Source organism: Podarcis erhardii (assembly GCF_964252035.2).
Source record: "Podarcis erhardii genome assembly, chromosome: 3".
Classification (NCBI taxonomy): Eukaryota; Metazoa; Chordata; class Lepidosauria; order Squamata; family Lacertidae; genus Podarcis; species Podarcis erhardii.
The window spans coordinates 22,268,345-22,292,420 of NC_138507.1; the positions used below are offsets into that span (position 1 = coordinate 22,268,345).

The window sequence follows — 24,076 nt, forward strand, 5'->3', positions numbered from 1 at the left end:
ATGGACCAGAGCACGCCAGGCACTCCTGTCTTCCACTGCCTCCCGCAGTTTGGTCAAACTCATGCTGGTAGCTTCAAGAACACTATCCAACCATCTCGTCCTCTGTCATCCCCTTCTCCTTGTGCCCTCAATCTTTCGCAACATCAGGGTCTTTTCCAGGGAGTCGTCTCTTCTCATGAGGTGGCCAAAGTATTGCAGCCTTAGCTTCAGGATCTGTCCTTCCAGTGAGCACTCAGGGCTGATTTCCTTCAGAATGGAGAGGTTTGATCTTCTTGCAGTCCATGGGACTCTCAAGAGTCTCCTCCAGCACCATAATTCAAAAGCATCAATTCTTCGGCGATCAGCTTTCTTTATGGTCCAGCTCTCACTTCCATACATCACTACTGGTTGCTTTCTACTTGTCAGTAATGGCGGCAAGTAGAAAGCAACAATTCCCCTTCAACTTTCAAATGAACGATTGATATGACAGGGACCGTTTATTTGTGTACAACTAGTGCAGGAGCACTTTGGACTTGTCCCCTGCATGCTCAGGGCAGTTTTTCTCCCTCCACAGCATCCTTGAGTTCATACTTGTTATCTATCTTGCTGGATTAAGGTAACAACGTTTGCATAGCAAGCAGCTCATTTTAGTTATAGAAGTTCACCGGGGACTCTCAGCCTAGCCTACCTCACAGGGTGGTTGTGAGGATTAAAGGATGAGGGGGAAGAACCATGTATGTGCCACCTTGAGCTCTTTGGAATAAAAGTTGGCGTAAAAGCTATTAATACAACAACAACAAAAATGCTATGGAAATGAGCGAGTAAGTGTCTTCCTATTCCCTCCTCCCATTTACAGTAATGCTTCTTTTGCCAGAATTTCTATCAGATAGAATGAATCAAATGAAATGTGAGTAATTTCAATGTTTGTATGTACTGACAGACATACTGTGATATGGAGACCAGTGGAGGAGGTTGGACGATTATTCAGCGACGCTCAGACGGCAAAGTTGACTTTGACCGGACGTGGGCGGAGTACAAAGCGGTAAGGCAGAACTGCCATAATCTTGAACAATTTAACTTCTGAATAGCTTTGATTATAACTGAGGTCACCCACACAATTGGAGGTTATAAGATCTTTCATAGCTCTGGACCTAAGTTCCTTTTAGCCAGAGAAGGCAGGAGGATGAAACTAGGGTCTTCTACAGGCAAACCATAGGCCCAGTAGCTAAGCTCTAGATGTTTAACATGAATTATAAAACTTAGATCTATGTAATAAGGCGTTTTCTTCGGGTGAAACTAGAGCAATCTTACCTGCCTTATGTTACTGCATGAAAGGCATCTGTGTTTTAAAAAGGAATTTTTAGCCCACACATTGGCTATTAACACGGTGATGTTTAATTTATGGTGTTGTTTTTTTTTTTAATATTAATGGATATTTCCACTGGCATTTTGCCCCACAGTTAGCAAGAACAAAGTTCCATTTTGTTTCCAGACTCCTAAGTTTACGTTTGTTGAAATCTACTTCTCAAAAAAATAGAAAGACCCAGAAATTTTGGCATTGCGAAGTGTTTTATGTGATGACAGATTGACAACCGTAACATTTTATTTTTTGGGATGGCGTGACCTGCTGACTTCAGAGTCAAACAAAACTAATACAGTTAAAATGTCCAATTTGGATTACAGGGATTTGGGAATCCTTCTGGGGAGTACTGGCTGGGCAATGAGTTAGTTTCCCAACTAACCAATCAGAAGCAGTATGTTCTTAGAATACAGTTGAAGGACTGGGAAGCAAATGAGGCATATTCCTTATATGAACATTTCTATCTTGCAAACGAAGAACTAAAATACAGGTAAGTCAACGCTGAAAAGAGCTAGACTATTGCTCGTCTATAAACTTAATTGCTACTTTTTTTTTTAATGTTATAACCATTTGACAAGGAACCAATATATTGACTTGAAAGATAATGGGAAATGGTGAAATGCAAAATGCAGCAGAATCCTATACACATGGCCTTTCCGATGGAAGCCCTGTTGAGTTCAACAGAAATTACTCCCCAGTATGCATGTATAGGATTGCAACCCTAAGCTCCTTTTTATTGTTTTGAAGATAGAAGCATGCCTATTCCCCATGGGTGGAAAATCACCTGCCGAGAGGGCATTTTGAGTGGAGAAACGGGCAAGAGGAAGCGTCAAGCAATTCCTCCACTTAAACTCAAAGCCTTCCCAGTTTGGGAAAAAGATACACCTTGTTCGGGCATCAGTCACTGAGTACAGATCACCATAGGATCTTTTCCATTGCCTTACTAGCTCTGACAGTCAATGAAGAATTCATGGTAATTTATTGTACATACGTACCATTCTATAATATTTGCTGCACCTCAAAAGGGATGTTTTAGAGTTGGAAAAGGATCAGGAAAGGGGAACCAAGATGATCAAGGTGCTAGGGAGACTCCTCTATGAGGAAAGGTTACAACATTTGGGCCTTTTTGTTTTAAGAAAAAAAGGAAGAGTAAAAGGGGACATAATAGATTATGAAGTGTGGAGAAATTGGATAGCAAGAGGTTTTCCCTCTTATGAAACTAGAACCTGAGGTCATCCAATGGAGCTGAATAGTGGAAGAGCAAGAACAGACAAAAGAAAGTATAGTTAAATAATGGAGTTTGCATCCATCATATGTAGTGATGGCCAGCAACATGGATGGCTTTAAAAATGAATAATAATAATAATAATAATAATAATAATAATAGTTACAGATAGGTAGCCGTGTTGGTCTGCCATAGTCAAAACAAAACAAATTCCTTCCAGTAGCACCTTAAAGACCAACTAAGTCAGTTCTTGGTATGAGCTTTCGTGTGCATGCACACTTCTTCAGATACCTGAAGATATCTGAAGAAGTGTGCATGCACACGAAAGCTCATACCAAGAACTGACTTAGTTGGTCTTTAAGGTGCTACTGGAAGGAATTTGTTTTGTTTTGAATAATAATAATAATTTAATTTATATGCCTCCTATGTGATTGGGTTTCCCCAGCCACTCTGGGCAGCTTACAACACATATAAAAACACAACAAAACATAAAACATGAAAAAACAAAATATCCTATATGAGCAACAAACCAACCAATAAATTAAAAGAAACTAAAAACAACAATAAACAGTTTACAGTTTATTAAAGTCACTGCCAACCCCAACTAAACATTTAACCAACACCAACCCAACAAAAACAAAACAGAGGAAGAAAACTAGAACTGTTTAAAACATATTATCCAGTTGCCCCAACCCAAGAGCTGTTCAAGCAACAAATTTGTGGTGTAAGACTATGAGTGGCTACTAGATATGATGTCTATGTCCTCTGAATGCCAGTTGCTGGGCAGCACAATTGTGAGGAGTGCCGTTGTGCTCATGTCTTTGCATGTAGGCTTCCCAAGGGCATCTGACTGGGCACCCTGGGAACAGGGTACTGGGCTGGACAGACTAGAGTCTGCAGGGCTCTGCTTCTATTAAAAAATGAAGTACAAAGAAAGATTTACTAGCAAGGACATTAGTTTTTACTTAGGTACAGCCCACTTAAGCATTCTGTGGGTCACAGCAATATCCCAAAGAAAGCTTTTGTTTCTTCTTCATAAGGAAGCAAAATATCATTCTGACTCCAACGTAAATATTTCCTCATCTGAAAATAGTTAGGCTCTACAGCAGGGATTTTTTTAAAAAATCAAGGCAATATAATCTTTATAAAGGTAACTTTTGCAAAATGGGTCATTGCCCTTGTCCATTTACATTATTAAAAAGCAATTTCTACAGAACAAGATAGCTGTCTGCAAATATAGGTCCTTTTGAAATGCAACCAAGTTTTTGAGCCACAAAACGTAGTGTTTGAAAACATGTTTCACTTACGAAACACAGATTATTTTGATAGTCAACCTGACGGTGAAGCTATATAGCAACACTACTTGAAAGCAGTTTCTGCTTATCATTTTGAAAACTTTGAAATGCAAAGCAGCTGAGAAAAAGCCAAAATAAACACTGATATAGATTAAATAAAATGGCAGCTGCTGAGGGAATCCAACATAAACTAGCAATGACAGTCTCCCCTAGCCATCCACTGAACATGATCCATGCACAGATATAGCCTGAAAAAGGCTGCATGTACCACCAAGAGTTACATGTCTAGTGATTTCAGCTGTGCATACTTTCCCCAAAAGAAAATATGTAAATCTCGACTGGGAGATGGAGAGACTTGATCCGGACCTCACTGACTGCTGTTGTTCAAGCATCAGTCATTATATGTTGTGCATAGATATTCTAAAGCTCGGTGTATTGTACCTATAAGCCATGATGATACAGGAAGCATTTGGTAGATCTGGCTTTGTCAGACATTAAATGTTTTCAAACGCACAGGTGGAATGGTTGCCAGAAAATGGCTTCAGATATATGTCATCTGAATGCTCAGCGCTGAATCTGAGGCGATGTTCCCACGCTATATATCTGTAGCCATTTGCTGGCTTGCACTCACAGACATTTTCAAATGACAAGTAGGAAAATGTCAAAGGCCTTCACTTCATCAGGGCAATGAGACTGAATTATCAAACTTTGGATACATCCCCTCCAGGTTCTCTGTACTGCTCCTGAGACAGATCAGACTCCTTTCTGAATAACGTCTTAAATGTTTATAAATGCTAGCATAAAAAATAGACATATTTCAACTCTGTTATATAGCAATTGGCTTGAACAGTCTCTTTCTTTCAGAATCTTAAGAGAAGCAGTGGGAGGCTGAGAACTTTTGAAAAATAAGACCACTTCTTGCAGGAATATAAATTGTAAGCTTTCTAATTCCAACTTGGACCTGCAAGGAAGAATACTTTCTGTGCCAAAACACCAGAGCACTAGTGTTATATCCCAGCTGAAGAACTGTATGAGTTTTACCAGGTCTAGCAATTCCATCAATGTGAATTTGCATACAAAAATTATATTTTGAAGAGGAAAAAACACTTTCTTTGGCTTTAGATCGGGAGCAGAGAACCTGTGGTCCTTCCAGAAGGCTCTGGACTGTAATTCCCTTCAGTCACAGTTAATATCTATTCAAACCTCTTTGTTGTTTTTGCTAATCTAGTACAACAGTTCAGGAGCAAACAAGGCTATTTCTCTTCCAGAACAACACATTTTGTTGACAAGAAGTTCCTGGCATACTGTGTGCAAAAGACACATAGTAGATCATTAACTGGAGAACAGAACAGGATACTTCTTGGAAAACGCTTCCTTTCCAGCACAGACTTCACCACCACAATTGCTTCAGCATGTATTCGTTTGTTTCCCATTTTGCTTTTCTACAGGATCCACCTTAAAGGAGTTACGGGGACGGCAGGGAAAATAAGCAGCATAAGCCAACCAGGAAATGGTTTTAGCACAAAGGATGCAGACAATGACAAATGCATCTGCAAATGCTCACAAATGCTAACAGGAGGTAAGAGTAGCATTTTCTGCTCACTTCCTATTTTCAGACTCTTCCTATTTCTGCTGGCGCTGAATCAAGCCATAAAAGTAGATTTTGCCATGGTATCTGGGCAAAACCATGAAAAGTCTGAAATGTTGCAATTTGATGGCTTCCACGTTTTTCCATTTTGATGCTCACTTTTGAATAAATAGCACATAACCGATTAACCAAAAAGTGGACACATTCAGTTGCCAGGGCTGTGCTCAACAGAACAGCAGTAAGTTCTGGTTTTGCATCGCAGCAGCAAAAAACCTGGGACACTGCGATACAACCACTAGGACTTTATGACTGCAAGGGTGCAATCTGCAATGTAGCTTGTCCAAGTCAGATATGCAGACAGACAGAGGAAGTGAAGAAAATATGGGAGTGGCGAACAGTCAAATGATCAACTTTCTTCCTTCCTTTTGAATCGGTGTAATGTCACAATAATAGTATGACAGTGTTAACTGACGAAACCTGAATACAAAGTACTGTGACCTATAGCTAAATCGGACCTTGGGATGCAACATAGAATTAGATAATGGCTGCATTTGGACTAAATGCTCAACCATGGTTTATCATTACAAGACTACACCTAGTCTCACCGGGCTCACATGCTCCCCTTCCTATCTTCTCTTTCTGCAAGGAGGAGATTCAAAAAAAGGTACAGTTTCCATTTTAGGTGTCATTTGAACACTAAATTGTGGTTAATCTTAACTACAGTTAGCAAAAACCAGACAGCCTAATAAACTATGGCTTGGCTTGTTTCCACTAACTATAGTTATTACTGCCCAAAGTTTGTGCAGTCTTGCCCGATGTGGACCGGCTGCAGTTAATACTACTAATAAAAAACCTCTTCCTTGTGGCTACGGGGAAGAGAGCAGAGTGCATGAGCTCAGGGGAGGCTAGGCTAGTTCTCCTAACTCTAAACTATAGTTTAGCGTTTCGTTCCAGCGTGCTTGGTGCAGCTGCAGTTAACTCTATGCAGGCACTTACTGGGCTCTAAGCATTTTTGAACTCCTGGATTCCTCCTGATACCTCCAGTATCAGAGGCAAATACCATATTTTTCACTCTATAGGACGCACCGGACAAAAGGACACACCTTGTTTTATAGGGGAAAAGCCCACAGGAACCGCACACCCTTTAAGGAGCACGCGGCTCCTGTGGGCTTTTCTACGAAGAGGGAGAAGGGACTGACTAGCCGCGTCAGTCCCTTGTCCCTCCTGAGGAAAAGCCCGCAAGAGCTGCACGGAGCTTGTGTGCGGCTTTTGGGGGCTTTTCCTGCCTGCCTTCCCCCTGCATTCGCTCCATAGGACGCACACACATTTCCCCTTCATTTTTGGAGGGGAAAAAGTGCGTCCTATAGAGCGAAAAATACGGTACTTCTGAATGCCATTTGCTGGGGCATAACAGTAGGAAAGCTCATATCCTGCTTGTGGGATTCCCATAGGCAAGTGGTTGGCCACTGTGGGAAACAGGATATTGAGCTGGATAGGCCTTTGGTCTGATCCAGCAGAGCTGTTCTTATGTTCCTACCACAGGAACTTCACTCTGTAAACACTGCAGCAACTGCTATTACGCATAGTAATAACAATTAGAAATAACTGTGCAGGCCCAGCAAAAGTAACTAGCGCCACTAGAACAGCTCATTTTTTAAACTCACCATTTTTAGATATATCTAGGAACTATAAAACCTAGAGAATGGCAACAGAGGGGATTCTGTTGCCCAGAAGCGGATAAAATTTGCAGGCACGGCATCCTCCTCTGAAGGGATGAATACTTTCCACATAAGAAAAGGATAGCTGCTGTGGTTTTCTTGCAAAAGAAAGCTTCAGGTTCTGGGGTGCCTGAAATAATTCCCTATGGTTTGGGATCAATTTGTATAACAACAGTGTTTATAAGAGAGGTGCCCCTAGAGAAGAAACCTGCTAATAGGTCCAGGGATTTTTGTGTTTGTGGGTCTTTTAAAGTTGACTGAGCAGAGAATTAAAAGGGGGGCGATCAAATTTGATCCAGTGTGTTGAAGCACTTGATCCAGCACAAGGATCTCAGGATGAGTGCCAAGAGGGCTACATCATGTTGAACTTGTGCACTAAGATATATGTCTTTGATATAAAGCAGTTCCTGTTCAGCTTACTTAGAATGAGAGTAGCTAGAACAGCAGGTGTCAGGTGTATATAACATATACACATATACATATATTCTAGTATGTTATGTACGTGTGATTATTTTAAGATTTATAAAAAAAACTGAGAATCTGTATAAAAAACTTGAAAGCAATGCATCTATTATTATTTTTTCACACTCCCTTTCATTTATATTTTTTTAAACAGGATGGTGGTTTGATGCATGCGGTCCTTCCAATCTGAATGGCCTGTACTATCCATTGCGACAGAACACAAACAAATTTAAAGGAATTAAATGGTACTACTGGAAAGGCGCAGGCTACTCTCTCAAGGCCACAACTATGATGATCCGACCAGCAGATTTCTAAAAACATTTGCTCTTTGTATGAAGTGCCTATTGAAATAACTTCAAAATACTATATTTGACAAATATTTTAAGACCACAGATGCAGCTTAACTGGTTTTTTTTCCGCCTGGATAACATGCACATATATCCTTCGGGAATCAGCTTGTTTTCAACAGCCACTGAATTTCATCGCAATTAAATGTCAAGCAAGAAGAGGTATCTGATGCAATAATGATTTGGCAAAAGAGAACAATAAAAGGACTCCCAACCAGCTTAAGGTGTTTGTGCATAACTGGAACTGTGAAATACATCTAGATCGTAAACAGAAATTACTTAAGCTTTTGAAGTGATTCTTTATGCCCTTTTACTGAACTTTAATGACTGCCTTAAAACAAGGGACACTTATTTGGTCATCTTTATTGTATTCCTATTCCTATCTCATGCCATGGTTGTAATTATGTACATAAGCACATTGTTTTGTAATTACTTCCTGTAGTCTGATTCCTACCATTTGTAATCACATATTTGGGGATATTTGGTAGCCCATACTAGTATATTTAATAAGGATTTGTAAAAAATATTTCTATGCTTTACATCCAGTACCAAGTATATAATAATAGACAACTATTTCCCCCTTTTAATATATCAGATATTTCCATCAGTATTTTAAGTCAGAATAGCCCTGCAACACATATTGTGTGGTTAAATATATTTTGTAGGAAAATTGCACTTTTCTTCTTTCCTAGTTCCTTTATGTTTAAATAACACCCAGTAGTTGGGACATTTCTCGGTATTTTGGATGCATTTAAACAACAGCAAACTGTTTCTGCTTTCTCTGAGAATTAAGTACAGATTAGAGCAGGAGTATTGGGACCAGCTTCCCGGGTGAAAGTTGACATTCTGATAACAGATGATTGACAGGAGGGTTGCCCCCACCCACCTGTCAAAAGCCTTTTCACAACATTTCCACTTAGGAATCGCACCATAAGGGATGTTGTCAGCCCCATGTCTGGTGAATGGGGCGGTTTCATTAGAAATTTTACATGACTTGAAAGTTTGAATATTCCCGTACTAACAGGCCTTTGTCAAGAGAAGGTAAAGGGGAAGAATTTTTTTTGTCACCATTTGATTGGATATATTATGAGCACACTTCTGTTGTTGATCCATGTTCCAAGATAAAAAATTGACTTATTTCTGAATAAGTTAAAAAGTAAATCATGTATTACTTACTGGGGCTGCAGGGAAATCCACAGAGAGTTCATATGGTTCTTCAGACATCCAGTGGCCGTATTCAAGAGACCACAACACCTACAAAAAGATCAAACTATATTTAGTTGTATTCAGAAACTGGAGAGTAGTCTCTATGAATACATAAATAAAATAAATCAGAAGTTGAGCAGGCAGCACTATATTGGGGTTCTACTCCCCATGTCAGATTCTGGGAAGCTATGAATTATACATATAGACGTATCATGGCAAAGAAAACATGGCGCTATAAATTTTAGTCTAAAACTGTTTCTCAGAAGTGATATACTACTGTGCATTAAGACAAGATGAAAACTTAAAAGTCAAGGAAAAACACTAAGGAAAAGCTCAATGAAGGTTAAGGGTTTCCAAGTCTGTAGATATGGGTCAGACCCACAGTATTATTTCAGGTGTTTGGGATTTGGGGCATTTTTTTCTTTTCTTTCCTCCCTCTTTAAACAGATGTCCATGCTGCATCAGAGACTCCCTTTGAGGTGCCCTCAGTTTGAGAAGCAACTTTGCTGCATTACAAGGCAATCAGCTGTTCAAGAAGCACAACCACAATGCTCTTTTGAAAATGGAAAGCAACTGCCCATGTCTTCGGATCCTGGCCATTGAGCCCAAGCTCTACTTATTTCTTTTCTAGCACACTGTTCATTCATGATCTCAGGGTGGGCTACAGCATAAGGGGTTAAAACAACATCTTCACTATCAAACAGATAAAACACCTCACTTAAAGTAGTCATAAAAAGGTAAAGGTAAAGGACCCTTGACAGTTAAGTCCAGTCACGAACGACTCTGGGGTTGCAGCGCTCATCTCGCTTTACTGGCCGAGGGAGCTGACGTTTGTCCGCAGACAGTTTTTCCGGGTCATGTGGCCAGCATGACTAAGCCGCTTCTGGCGAAACCAGAGCAGTGCACGGAAATGGCATTTACCTTCCCGCCAGAGCGGTACCTACTTATCTACTTGCGCTGGTGTGCTTTCAAACTGCTAGGTTGGCAGGAGCAGGGAATGAGCAACGGGAGCTCACCCCGTCGCGGGGATTTGGACCACCGCCCTTCCAATTGGCAAGCCCAAGGCTCTGTGATTTACACCACAGCGTCACCCGTAGTCATAGGCAACTCCAAACTTGCTTAAAACTAAGCTACAACTGTGGAATTGAACTCCATCAAACTAAGGCAAAGGCTTGAGGTAAACAAGATTGGCGCCAATTGTACTTCAGCAAGTGAGGTACCTCTGCAAGAGAATACCAATGTTGATGTTAAAAAACGAGTCTTGTGGCACTTAGAGGGCACTTAGAGGGCAACAAAGGAAGCACAGCATAGCTTTTCATGCACTACAGTCATAAGATGCTGTCTTATTATGGCACTGGATGATCATGAAAGCTAAAGGTGCCACACAACCCCTTTTTGCTTTTGCTGCTGACTAAGGCTGCAGTGCTATACCCACTTACTTGGGAGCAAGCCCCATTGAAATCAGTAGGATTTACTTCACAGTAGACATGGTTACGATTGGGCTGTAACATGGTTGATGTAGGATTGAGCTGGAAAACAATGTAGCATAGAAACCAAGCTTGCTTGGCTGTTTTGAACAGATCTGATGAAAAATTCAAATACGTCTTATATCGGCTTGCAACTATGCCACTACTTAGTGGCATACATTGCAACTATGCCACTAGTCCCATGAGACAGAGAAGTAGAGAGGAACAGTGACTTTTATCTGTGCAGCATTAACTGCGAGTAAAAATCTACTTTCTTGCTACAGACCCAAGCATCTACCAAATATGTGTTCCTTAGATGCGTGAGTGGCTCCCCTTGATAGCATGTTTGTGGTTCAGCAGCCTATAACTGTGGAAAAGACCTGGTGGAAGTCAGAAAACCTCCTTTGTGTATGGCTTTTTTGGCCATAAAAAGTCACCCACTTGTAGCTGGTGATCTTTGGATACAAGTATATTTACCAAGTTTATTGCTTCTTTTATTTGGCAATCTGGTTAGAAAAAGGTTTCGGATGCAAAGCACAGTTGTTGATTTATTTCGGCAATCTGCAGCAATTCAAAACTGTCTCAAGTTATGAAAATTTAATAAAACTTAAGTTTTTTAAAAATATGTATTCTCGGCTCCCACACTACATAGGACACACGTGCAAGGATATGAACAAATAGTTTAGGCTTCCTTGCACCAACTGGTCATCCTTCCTCAACTGTAACTTGACTGTAATTACAGTAGCTAACTCCACTGGCAATTTCTGTCTCTCGGTGCTATGCAAAATTAGATAATGTGTGAAACTATAAAACAGACAGCAAAAATCAAAGCCATTCATTGTTAGATCAGTGGTCAGCAGCTGGGGTGTTCATAACAATGATTTAACATGCCCATACCCGGAAGGGCCATTACAAAGAGAGCTGAACAAAAGATCAAAACAAGTGCACTTGAAAACGGTTCAATGACTTTTTCCACAGGAACAATATGACATCCTCTGTTATGTGTGTCACTTCCGCCACTAGCTTCTATTTAAGAAAAAGACTGGGATGTGTTCTGTCACAAATTTTCACCAATAAAAGATTTAATGCAATTATTGTCTGGTAAGTGAGGGAAGAACATTGCTAACAGCATCCGGTGACTTGCCAAATCTTTGCCAACTCATGGTAATCCTTCTTAAATCAACAAAGGGGTTGCGGCTCAGAAGCATTAATGGTTGAATGAAGGCCTCTCAATTGTCTCTGAAAGCTCTTGGAGTAATAATGGACCGTTTCAAACAAAGCAATAAACCATGTTTTAGTGCTAGGCAAAATGCCTGAGTGAATCTTCTGCTTTCTGCACACCTATCTTGTTTTCCTGAGTGGATAGGGTGACTTTGCTAACATTCAAAGTGACTTTCTCTGCATATAAACCAAAGACCTTGGGTTAGTCTCAAACTCTTGTCCATTTCAAAATATGCTAACTTTAAACCATGGGTTATGAAGCAGGCTTGTTTAATTAAGGTGGCATTTGTGATAAACTACAATCCCCGGTTCACACACAACAAGCAGAAATAAGGAGAAAGTGGAATTAAATACTGGCTCCATCACCAAATTCTTGGAGCTTTTCCCAGGCTCACCCCCCCCCCCATTCTTTTCTTTTTTCCCCTGTTCCTGGACCTCAAGGGCTCTTCCAGTTTGTCCTACTCAAATACCAGATTATTTTATCTGAGAAGTTTGCAATGCACAGTACACATGACACACAAGTTATCCAGGTCACTTTGAATGTTGCTAATGGAAAGACCATCACTGAGAAAAGAAGATACTTGTGAAATATAACATTTCAAGAGATTCCGGTATGGCTAACGTAACACCAAATAGGGGAAATCAGAAAGCAAACATTAGACAATGCAGTTCAAATCTTCAAAAAACAAGTTGTGTAAAAGTTTTAGTTTAAAAGTACTTATTAATGTACAATTGCAGGCCATACCTATTGGTTGTATTTACAGGCATGATTCAGAAACATCTAGCCAGATATCATTTATTTCAACATGGTTTCAGAAAATATGATCCATCTGGCACAAAAGTCCCCTGGCATTAAATAACTTCCTGTTTCTGCAGCTGTGTTTGATTCCTTCCCAATCCTGGGACAGTGGGGCTTCAGTTGCCTTTTGCTTATAATCTATTTTTCTTAAAATAACTATGTAGAGTTTGAATACTAGTTTACCATACTTTTGAATGTCTGTGTTTTATCCCATTAGATTTTAAAATAAGGTAGAAAATATATGTAAACCCCTCGCTGTTATTTCTGGAGTTTATTTGTAGGCTGATTTAATGCTGAAAGCAACTCCTATACAGTGAATTGAAAATCTAGATTGAGGTGGGGAATCTTTTGGCCTAGCAGGCCAGATCCCTATCTGTCCCAACCTTGTGGGCCAACTTTGATGAGTGAGCAGGATGACCCACCTGTCAATTACCTCATGCCATTATGATGCCAGAGGATTGACACCCATCCATCTGTGCCAAGCATAGGGCTAGCAAAGCTGATTTCTGCAGGGATCAGCTGCACAATCGAGTTCCCCAAGGGGAACTTGGTCATGCAAGTTGACTCCTCAGGCTTTAATGTCAACTTCATTCCTGCTTTCTGGAAAGACCAGCTGCATGGTCGAGTTCCCCATAGAGAAGTTAACTGCATAGCTGATCCAGCCTGCTCCGCACCTGACATCACATGTGCTGGGTCAAATTTGGAGGTTCCCCACCCCAATCTAGATGAATTAAGCATATTCTCATGGTTTAATACAGGCTTCCTCAAACGCGGCCCTCCAGATGTTTTGAGACTACAATTCCCACCATCCCTGACCACTGGTCCTGCTAGCTAGGGATCATGGGAGTTGTAGGCCAAAAAACATCTGGAGGGCCGAGTATGAGGAAGCCTGGTTTAACATGTATGTTTAGTTCAATGTTCACCAAACCATCATCAGATGTTCAGCAAAAGTTGTAGTACTGGATAGCATCCAGAAAATGGCAAGCAGAAATCTGTTTGTACAATGGAGCTTTCTCACCTCCCTTTCCCCCTTGTAATTGTCAGTCCTGAGGGTTGGAGGAATGGTATTATATGATGCATGATATTGATATGCGACAAAGAGCTGCAGCTGTGTGTGTGTGTGGAGATTAGAGGCCTCGCCCCTTTTACTCACACAAGGGGCTCCTCCCCAATGTAATAATCTAGCAACAGTCATCCATCACCATATGGGTGGAATCAGTTATTGCTTTAGTTCTGTTTCCTGATTACTTACTAACAACAGAAAACAAACATCCATCCTAAAATTAATTTCCCTTTGGTTTGGGGTGCAGAGTGGCCTGAATCCTTCAGTCTCTGCTGTGTTCCCAATACCCACCCACCCACCCCCAACTCCATGCCTGCAGTTTGGGTTTGCTTTGGGGGAAATGAAACTCTCAATGGGAACATTGTACATTAACAGAATGCAAAAGAAATGTGGAAATAACAGTGCTTAAGTTCAGAAGTTTGTATTGATTGCCTTATGCATGACTGTTGCAAAACCTGAAGCTATCCTGATCATCAGCACACCTGAAACATTTCACGTAATGAAGGATTATGTGTTCATTTAGATGTAGCTAAAATATCAAATAGTTAAGGAAAGAGAAAAAACAATGAATGGATGGTCAGCCATATTACTTACCCATTCGTAACATAGAATCCAACAGCCGCGAGCAATTCCCATCAATATCTTTAAAGTACGACGGGGGCTCCCTGCAATCACATGGCTTGTATTGTCACGCACTTCATCTGAAAACAGAAAGCCTCCCAACTTCTTTACCACCTGAACAACCACATTCTGCTTCCTTCAAAGAGAGATGGAGAGAAGTCCATAATACAAGTTAATATGGCTACATAGAATATTTTTGAAATTGTTGATTTTTTAAAAATTGCTAAATGCAGATATCCATATCCATAAACACTGAAAAAACATCAGCACAAATATGCTGGTCTTGACTTAGGCTGCAACTTTAAGGACAAGTAAGATTTGGGGGCTGCTGCATAAACATACAGTAGGTTGCACCGCCAGTCATGCTTCTTCACTGACATGTGTTTCTCCATATAGGCAATGATTTTTAGGGTTTACATATACAAACTCACAGATATATCCCTAAGAAGCAAAGTATTTCAGAAACCACCACTAGACAGAATGGAAAGTGCAAGTTTGTCAGATGCTCTTTGCTAAGTATGTAGAGAAGTCTTGCTGCGCATCTGCATATTATGGCAGCTGCCCTCAACATCTGGCTTATTTGTAGCATCCCTTAGAAAATAGCATGTGTTCTATAGTACCTGTTCCACAAAAGTAACTAAAATAGATTTGTTATGGTGTGTTTTTAAAAAAATTAGAAAACTACAGCAAACTTCAGAGCCTAAAGACCAAAAGTTAGACTCCGTGTATACTTAAATTTCAACTTTCTAATCACATGTTATATTTTCTAGCGGTAGCTTTGCTAGTTATAGCTTGGTGTGCTCAACTCTATACATGGTATCCAGCTAAACAATTCCACTAGCAGAAGCATTTCTGGTTGCATAACGCAACTCCACCCCTTCCCCAGACGCCTTGTGAATCTGTTCCGGAGGATCCAGGGAAGAAGTAGTTCTCTGGTGCTTCTGCTAGCAAAACTGTTTAGTTGAATGCTGCCCTGTTATTCCTACCGTAGTCAACCAAACCTTGCCATTTAAGTTACATAGCCCTGTAATTTGTTGTTTAGTCGTTTAATCGTGTCCAACTCTTCGTGACCCCATGGACCAGAGCACGCCAGGCACTCCTGTCTTCCACTGCCTCCCACAGCTTGGTCAAACTCATGTTCGTAGTTTCAAGAACACTGTCCAACCATCTCGTCCTCTGTCGTCCCCTTCTCCTTGTGCCCTCCATCTTTCCCAGCATCAGGGTCTTTTCCAGGGAGTCTTCTCTTCTCATGAGGTGGCCAAAGTATTGGAGCCTCAGCTTCAGGATCTGTCCTTCCAGTGAGCACTCAGGGCTCCTTCAGAATGGATAGGTTTGATCTTCTTGCAGTCCATGGGACTCTCCAGTCTCCTCCAGCTCCATAATTCAAAAGCACCAACTCTTCGGCGATCAGCCTTCTTTATGGTCCAGAACTCACTTCCATACATCACTACTGGGAAAACCATGGCTTTAACTATATGGACCTTTGTTGGCAAGGTGATGTCTCTGTAATACTAGTTCTATAATGCTGCCATTATGATCCGATGAAGAGTAACTATGCGAAGGACAGCAAGGACAAGTGCACTAGCTCTGCCCCCTTCCATCACCGTCCCAGTCACCTACAACCTATAGAGGATGGCTGTGTGAAGAGGGGAGCTTCCTGTATTTGCAAAGGTTTCAAAACGTTCTTCCCCCCATTTGGGAACCCTCATTTCTTTCAGCGTTCCAAAAGAGGTGTGGAGCTTCCACACATACCAGAAACTCCCCTCTTCACAAAATCATCATCCATAAGTTGAGTGTGACAGGACAATGATGGAAGGTAAGAGGAACTAGGGTTCCACTGACCCGCCTCACATGTTTACACTTCACTGGCTTGTAATACCTGCCTGGGTCTACAAACCAAGATATATGCAGGCAGGAATGTCATCAAAATATCTAGTACTTACTCAGAAGGCATGCTTGTCATGACCAATGTTCTTGATGGCTATAGGGTTAAGGAAGGAAAGAAGGAAGAGCATGTCAAACAAGTATGAGACATTTCCACCCAGAGTTGTATTTATCAACCTTCCACTGAAGACATAAAGATGTAAATCATATGAAGATTAAAGTTTCCCCTTACTGGTTATATAGTACCATATATGGAGGTTATGCCAGAAGTATCCAGTAAAAGCAAGATTTTATTTTGTTTCTGTTCACATAGCCTCTGTTGGGAAGAAAGGTTGAGTGCTGGGCCATGCTCAAGCAAGTCTTTTCTAATCAAATATGTGGCCATTTGGTGTCAACATAGCATCATACACACAGTAGAGGGAATTCATCCCCCCCCCCTTCACTGCTCTTATACACTGAAAGGACACAGGACGGGGTTGTGGGATCAAGCTGGCTAGCTTCACACTCCTGCTGCCAATGCACATGCTTGGGCACATCCTGTCAAGCTCTGAGTTTGGTGGTCATTCTGCGGCTATTCTGTATGCATAGCACTTATTCACATGTGGGGAATTCCTGAATGGTCCTGAATTTCCTGCTTTGTTGGTCAGCAGGGGTCACGGCCATAGCATGCACTGATGTAAAGAGAGCAGTGCTAGCCACACCCTCTCTCGTGCATACAGCATGTAATGAGGCTTGTGTGAATACCCCCAGTATGCAAGTACTATGTACAGTATGTTACAAGAACAAGAGGATTCTTGGTTATTCATTTTGATGGCCTGGATTCTTTAATACTGGGGGGGATGTAGCTTTAGACATGAAGTCCGCTGGGCCTGAACTTGCCTCTATCTCTCGTTAAACTCTAAATGCACTGTTATGGACTTGCCTCCACTGCCTACGGAGGTGATGCAACCATTAAATAATTTGAACATCCTTGATTAATCATATTAAGTTCTGTTGTGCTCTAATCTGCGAGACACACCAAGTGATTTTATTAGTTCAGAGAACATGTCATTTAGATAAGTGAATAGATTAGAAGCATTGGACAGATAAATTCAATTACACACACACACATTCTCTCTCTCTTTCCCCTACTGAAGTATATTAAAGAACACATTAGCAAATCCACAACAAATTATTGGTACAGTACTAAGCAAAAGAGAGCCACTTTGTTAATAGGAGATGCACACACAGGCAAGCCCCACACCCTCTCTGAACCACATCAGAGACTTTGGAAAAGTACTTTGATTCCTGTGTTTGTACATGGAACTGAGCAACACTGAAAAGAACACTTTAAGCTGCCAACTACTCAAAAATTGGCAGCCATTTAATAATTTGTTTGTACCCACTGACTATAAGTGGGACCTGTAATCAAATGGCAGTGTGAAGTCTTCCTCCTCAGTGCACAAGTCTGTTGGACATACCCTCTAACATGACACTTTGTTCCAATTTCCTTCCACCTAGTTCTCCATCATTCCTCTTCCCACAAAGTCAGTGGCAACTAAGCATGCTGACTGGGCAGCTTTTTAATATTCTTCCCCCTGCCCCCGAGTACTGATACCTCCCTCTGGTGCGACATAAGTGACATTCACTCTTGAACTTTGAAAATATAGGAAATATTTATATAGGAATATATATGACATATACAATATATCATAATATAAAATGCATCTATCTATCTATCTATCTATCTATCTATCTATCTATCTACCTACCTATCTAGGTGGCGCTGTGGTCTAAACCACTGAGCCTATTGGGCTTGCTGATCAGAAGGTTGGAGGTTTGAATCCCTGTGACGGGGTGAGCTCCTGTTGCTTGGCCCCAACTCCTGCCAACCTAGCAGTTCGAAAGCAAATAGATAAATGGGTACTGCTCTGGTGGGAAGGTAAACGATGTTTCCGTGTGCTGCTCTGGTTTTGCCAGAAGCGGCTTAGTCATGCTGGCCACATGACCCAGAAAAACTGTCTGCGGACAAACGCCGGCTCCTTCGGCCAGTAAAGCAAGATGAGCGCTGCAACCCCAGAGTCGTCTGCGACTGGACTTCATGGTCAGGGGTCCCTTTACCTACCTACCCATCTATCTATCTATCTATCTATCTATCCAGATAAAATAATAGAATAGAATTGTAGAGTTGGAAAATTATCCATTGATACCCTTCAAAATGAAATGTTTCCAAGGCAGCTTAAAATATAGACTATAATAAAGCCATTAAAAGGAACATAATAAAATCCATCAAGGCAGAATGCTTTTCAAACCAAATTTAAGAGCCATTAAGCATCGATCCCCACAATAACAAAGTCAAAGTCAAGGAGTTGAGAGCCAAAATGGGGCCACCACAGAGAAAAGAGGGAGATATTGCCCTGCTTGAGGGAACCATGAATTATAATGATATATATTTCCTAAATTAGGAGGCAACGCTCTCCCCAGCCCCCCAACAAGAAACAGCCTTATACGGATAAGTATGTGCCGTGCCATAGCTATGAAATGTTGAGTTTCAATTGAAAAAGAAACTCAGAAAAACAAAGTCGGGGGCAGAGCAGAATCCACATTCTGTTTGGAAGGAATGGCTTTCTGGAACTCTGAAGAGGAACACTTCCGTAGGAATACATGGAAACATTTTGCTGCATGCCCCACTGATCAGGCTTAATCATAAAAAGCCTTGCTGTTGATTCCCTGATTTAGTACCCCTTGCCCCTCATGCTAAAACTCACTGTGGAGAGGGCAGGGAAGACAGGAACAATACTGGCATCTCTCTTCCCCCCCAGGAAGGCAAATATCAGATGGATGGGTGATTTAAGAATGCTACACATGGAAGGAAGTCTTTCTCCAGAGCTGTATCCCTATAATGCACTTCCTATATGCCTATTTCCATGCATACTGTATGTGTTCCTTGATATTCTGACCAGGCACACTCACCTTTTTGAGTCTCCCGGTACTCATTAATTTCTCACTAGGCTCATTCACTTGGTCACACAAAAATTCACATGAACCATCTTTGACTTCATCCATGGACAAATTGTCACCACCTAGAAACCAAGGTCATTCAAAACAGCAGTAAATAATCTGGAAAAAGGAATAAGATTAGATGCAGCACTGTACATAAAAACCCCACAATTTTTGTAGAATGGACATTTTTCAAAATGTGACTGATGCGACTCTTTCAAGCTGTGTAGAATTAAATGCCATGCTATTACAAACTTTCCGTTTGCACCAGCCTTTCAAAGACCCCCCCTCTCTCATGCTGTTCTGGGGGTTCTCCCACCCCCCAAGTCAATTTCAAGGGGTGAAGGGGTGCACAGAGGAGGGAAGAGCTTCCATTGACAGGGCTCCTTAGGTGAATCCCACCCTGGACCTCCCTCCAAACATATGGGGTTTCCCAATATTATGTAAATTCTTTTCATCTTACAGTCTACTATTTTCAGCACAAAATATTTGAAACAAATACAGTAGGTGAACCCATTGCTGTTGGTTGAAATGTGGCAAGTTTAATAATGTCATTAATGAAAATTATATTTCAATATAATTTAGATTGTTTACAGTACAATCCTATTTCTGTCTCCTCAGAAGTAAGCCCCTTTGAGTTCATATGGACTTACTCCCAGGTGAGTGTGCACAGGACTGCAGCCTTAATATTGTCTTTTACTTCGCTATATAGACATTATATATACCATATTTGGTATATACAGTATTCATTTAGTACAAACACACTTTCATAAAGCAATTGCGAACTTTTCCATATTATTTTTTCCTGTATAGGTAAAGGTAAAGGGACCCCTGACCATTAGGTCCAGTCGTGGCCGACTCTGGGGTTGCGGCGCTCATCTCGCTTTATTGGCTGAGGGAGCCAGCATACAGCTTCTGGGTCATGTGGCCAGCAAGACTAAGCCGCTTCTGGTGAACGAGAGCAACGCATGGAAACGCCGTTTACCTTCCCGCCAGACTCTACTTGCACTTTGACGTGCTGTTGAACTGCTAGGTTGGCAGGAGCTGGGACTGAGCAACGGGAGCTCACCCCGTCACGGGGATTCGAACTGCCGACCTTCTGATCGGCAAGTCCTAGGCTCTGTGGTTTAACCCACAGCACCACCCGCGTTCCTATAAATTTTCCTGTATATTCACCCACAATTCAAGTGTTCCACAATGCAAATGGTATATTTAAGAAAAGCTGATATTCAAGACACCTGTCATCTTTTAATACCAGCGATGATACTAGATAAAAATGAAATATGAACTTCGACTGTATGCATTTTTCTCTTGGCAAAAAAGTAAATTTCAGAGCTACTGATATTAAATCTGTGTTTGCATCAATTAGGATAAAGTACAGACTGATGCCACTGAAGTCTCCTTCAAGATGTTCTAGTCCCTAAACAAAGTTACTTTGTCAATTTTTTTTGAGCCAGATTGTGGGTACAAAACCTTATTTTGCTAGATTTTTTTTTACCATACACATTCATGCTTCCTAAGAGGCAAGACCCTTTTAGAGTAAAAGCTCCAGATCCATATACTGTGTTCCTCCTGTATTCTTTGGATTCTAGCCATAGTATTTATTGCCTAGATATCAAGTTTAACTTTTAGCCTTGCCGATTATGAATGTACATGCATTCAGTTGCCCACTAATTCAGGAAACTGTATCATTTGAGGTGAAATGTTTACGACTTTGTAATCAGCGGTTATAGAAACTCCCTGAACATACATTAATGCATTTTCAGGAGTCTACAAATACATCACCGGGGCCTACTGTAAACTTAACTTGAACACCCAGCAGAGAACGTTTCTAGTTAGCATACTTTACTGGAGAAGTATTAAGTTTTTAAAAGAGTCTTGTAATACAGGGTGGTAGAAACTATCTCTTTCAAAATGGAATGAGGCTGGGTCTTATGCAGAACATGGTCAAGTCCTGGGTTGCATGAAGAGGATTGCTAGAAGCACCCATTTCCAGTTGCTTCTCCCCTAAAAAATGTTCAGGAACCAAGGCTTTTGGGGGGCTTTGTAGAGCAGGAAGAGAGAAAGCCAAGTTTTACTAATAGAAACTCACTTTGCACTTCATTCTTGAAATAGCAACTTCCATGTGCAACCCCCATGGACGTTTTTATTACCGCTCACCTTGTGAGTTTGAAACAAGGACAGAATGGGAGGTTAACCCTAAATACGAGAGATTTAGATCATCTTGAATATTGGTCTTCAGGCCTGATCCAAGGAGGGTCACAGCAGAAGCACTATCACCATTCAAATATATGGTAAACTATTAAGAAATAGGTCCCCAAATGCATGTTTAGGTTAAAGGTGGATCCTGAGTCTGAAATGGTTGAAAATTCACAAATTAGAAGTTCTAGGACATAAGTGAGGCAGGGTAGGGTTCACTGGATAGTGGAAATAGCAGCACTTATCAACAGCATTTGATAGCAGTAGTATGGCACTTGGTATGGATTTATTACTTATTTTTTGAACAATATCCTTAGTTTGCTGCTATATAACAACAGTCTTGTTGCACCTTATAAATGAAGAAATTATGGCATATGCTTTTGTGGGCTCGAGACTATTTTTATATCTGAGTGACATTTCTATATTTTCACAAGACTGAAAGATTTCTACCCTATACTTGCATATGTTTAAGGGGACTCAGCCTGCAAAAGCTTATGCCATATTATATTTCCTCATCTTCAAGGTGCCAAAGACAATGGTAACCCCAAAGAAAACCATCAGACAGAGATCCAAACAGCTGCAGATGCATATATGATTAACAACCTTTCTACAGTTCCCTGAGCTGCCTGAAAAAGCTAAGAAACTCCCCTTCTGCATATACAGTGGTGCCCCACAAGACGAATGCCTCGCAAGATGGAAAACCCGCTAGCCGAAAGAGTTTTCCGTTTTGGAGGTGCTTCGCAAAACGAATTTCCTATGGGCTTGCTTCGCACAACGAAAATGTCTTGCGAGTTCCTGTGGGTTTTTTCCCCTCCCCCCCTTTTTCTAAGCCGCTAAGCCGCTTATCCGCTTATCCGCTAAAAGCCGCTAATCCGTCAATGGGCTTGCTTCGCAAGACGGAAAAACCGCTAGACGAAGAGAATCGCGGAACGGATTCTTTTCGTCTTGCGAGGCACCACTGTAAGCGATATCTGATTAAGTGTAAAATGCTGCAGCAAAGTGATGGAGCCATGGTGAATCCATGAAAGTGTCTGGTTATATGCAGAGGGCTCTGGTTTATTAAGCTATGCATGCCTCAGTTAAATACCCACGAGGAGGGGCTGTGGGACAAACCCATCCCATACAATCTGGAGCCTGTGGTTTTACTTAAGTAGTATGGGATGAAAATGCTGCACCATAGCTCCAATGCTAATAGATTATCATTAGGAAAGGCCTGTACATACATTTGTGAACCAACTCTAAGAAATACTGGATGTGTTTCATTGTATGGTCAAATGATCAAATGTTTATTTAGCATGTTTATTTAACTTGAATTTAGCAAATAAAGCTGTAACTTTGAAAGTTGTTGTGTATTATATTTGCAATTGGCATCCATTCATTGTTCTACTGCACATCACTGCTGAAAAATTTGCATTGAGTTTAGACATTAAGAGGAAGGCAGGGTTGCTATTTTCTCCATGCAATGATCAAATTATTCACTCCAAATGTGAGATTTGAATTCTGGCTGATCTTTGACTTCAGAAATCAACACAATGAGGTTTACTTAGAATACATGTAAAGCAATCTCTCATTATAGCCTGAGCAAGTTTTCTCAGAAGTAAATTCCACTAGCACCAGTGAAGTATACTTCTTAAACTGGCAATCCCATATAAACATACTTGGGAGCAAGACCCACTGAACTGAACAACACTTGTAATAAATAGAAGACGCTGACTTTTTTTTTAAAAAAAGCTTGTTCTTTACTAGAATAAATGAATTATTTTACATTTAGTACATTCTTAAATCACTATCTACATCACAGAAACTGAGAGACAAAAGCAATAGATAAACCTGCTTTGAGAATCAAGTAATTTTTGCTGAAAATCTGAAATTGTATTCATTACATATGCCACATTTTTAATAATCATATACATAATTTAATTTAATCCGTAATAATTCTGTTCAGGGGTTCTTTTTAAAAATTTAATTCACAAAACACATGTAACTGCATATGATTCATTTTCACCAGTTTACCCCCACTTTCACTTGACTAAACAAGACTTCCCATACACAAGAGTGTATATGGACTATACATTGTATTTTGCTTGAAATTATTGAAGTATGCAAGCCCTAAACATTAAATCCTATTTAACATAAAACACATGACCACAAAACAACTTCCACTCACCCAAGCATCAAGGCCTTAAAATCTCAGTAATTCAAAGAATGTGATTCTTACAATAATATAATATACAGTAAATAATATACTTAGGAAGTCAAATGCTGAAGATTCCCCATGATGTATCTATCTTTTAAAAAATGGTACCTGCCAAATTTGGTACAGTAATTCAGATTTCTACCATTCAAGAACTCTTGGTAGCATTAGAGTTTATAAGAAATTGATTCCACTTTGAAAAACACATTAACTTCATGTAGACAGCAAAACCTCATGGAACCTGCAGAAAGCTCCAGGGGCACAATGCTGATGCATCCAAATCCCACCCCCTATTTTGTTGGAGGGTCCACAGGATCAGGCCCTATTTCTGTGCCAGAGCTGGACTACCGGGCTGGTGGAGTGGATTTTGTAACAATGAGGTTACAAAAACATTTATGGAGTACTATCAAAAAGCCTCTTATTCTCACTCCGTTTGTTTTCCAAATCTAGGCCTCTAAAAAGTATTTTCT

The 24,076-nt window shown here is 40.7% G+C and overlaps 2 protein-coding genes across 2 annotated transcripts in view; one reads left to right on the forward strand and one right to left on the reverse strand.

The window, feature by feature from the left end:
• Window positions 1-9,135, forward strand: part of ANGPT2 (angiopoietin 2) — a 48,716-nt gene extending 39,581 nt beyond the window's left edge. Inside the window, exons 6-9 of the mRNA XM_081857197.1 lie at window positions 920-1,021; window positions 1,663-1,829; window positions 5,308-5,438; window positions 7,782-9,135. Coding sequence (XP_081713323.1) covers window positions 920-1,021; window positions 1,663-1,829; window positions 5,308-5,438; window positions 7,782-7,942 — 561 coding nt within the window. The 3' untranslated portion in view covers window positions 7,943-9,135. The remainder of the gene's footprint in view (window positions 1-919; window positions 1,022-1,662; window positions 1,830-5,307; window positions 5,439-7,781) is intronic.
• Window positions 1-24,076, reverse strand: part of MCPH1 (microcephalin 1) — a 116,465-nt gene that overhangs the window by 77,050 nt on the left and 15,339 nt on the right. Inside the window, exons 9-12 of the mRNA XM_081855935.1 lie at window positions 19,187-19,296; window positions 16,294-16,331; window positions 14,324-14,486; window positions 9,151-9,228 (exon numbers count right to left, since the gene is read on the reverse strand). Coding sequence (XP_081712061.1) covers window positions 9,151-9,228; window positions 14,324-14,486; window positions 16,294-16,331; window positions 19,187-19,296 — 389 coding nt within the window. The remainder of the gene's footprint in view (window positions 1-9,150; window positions 9,229-14,323; window positions 14,487-16,293; window positions 16,332-19,186; window positions 19,297-24,076) is intronic.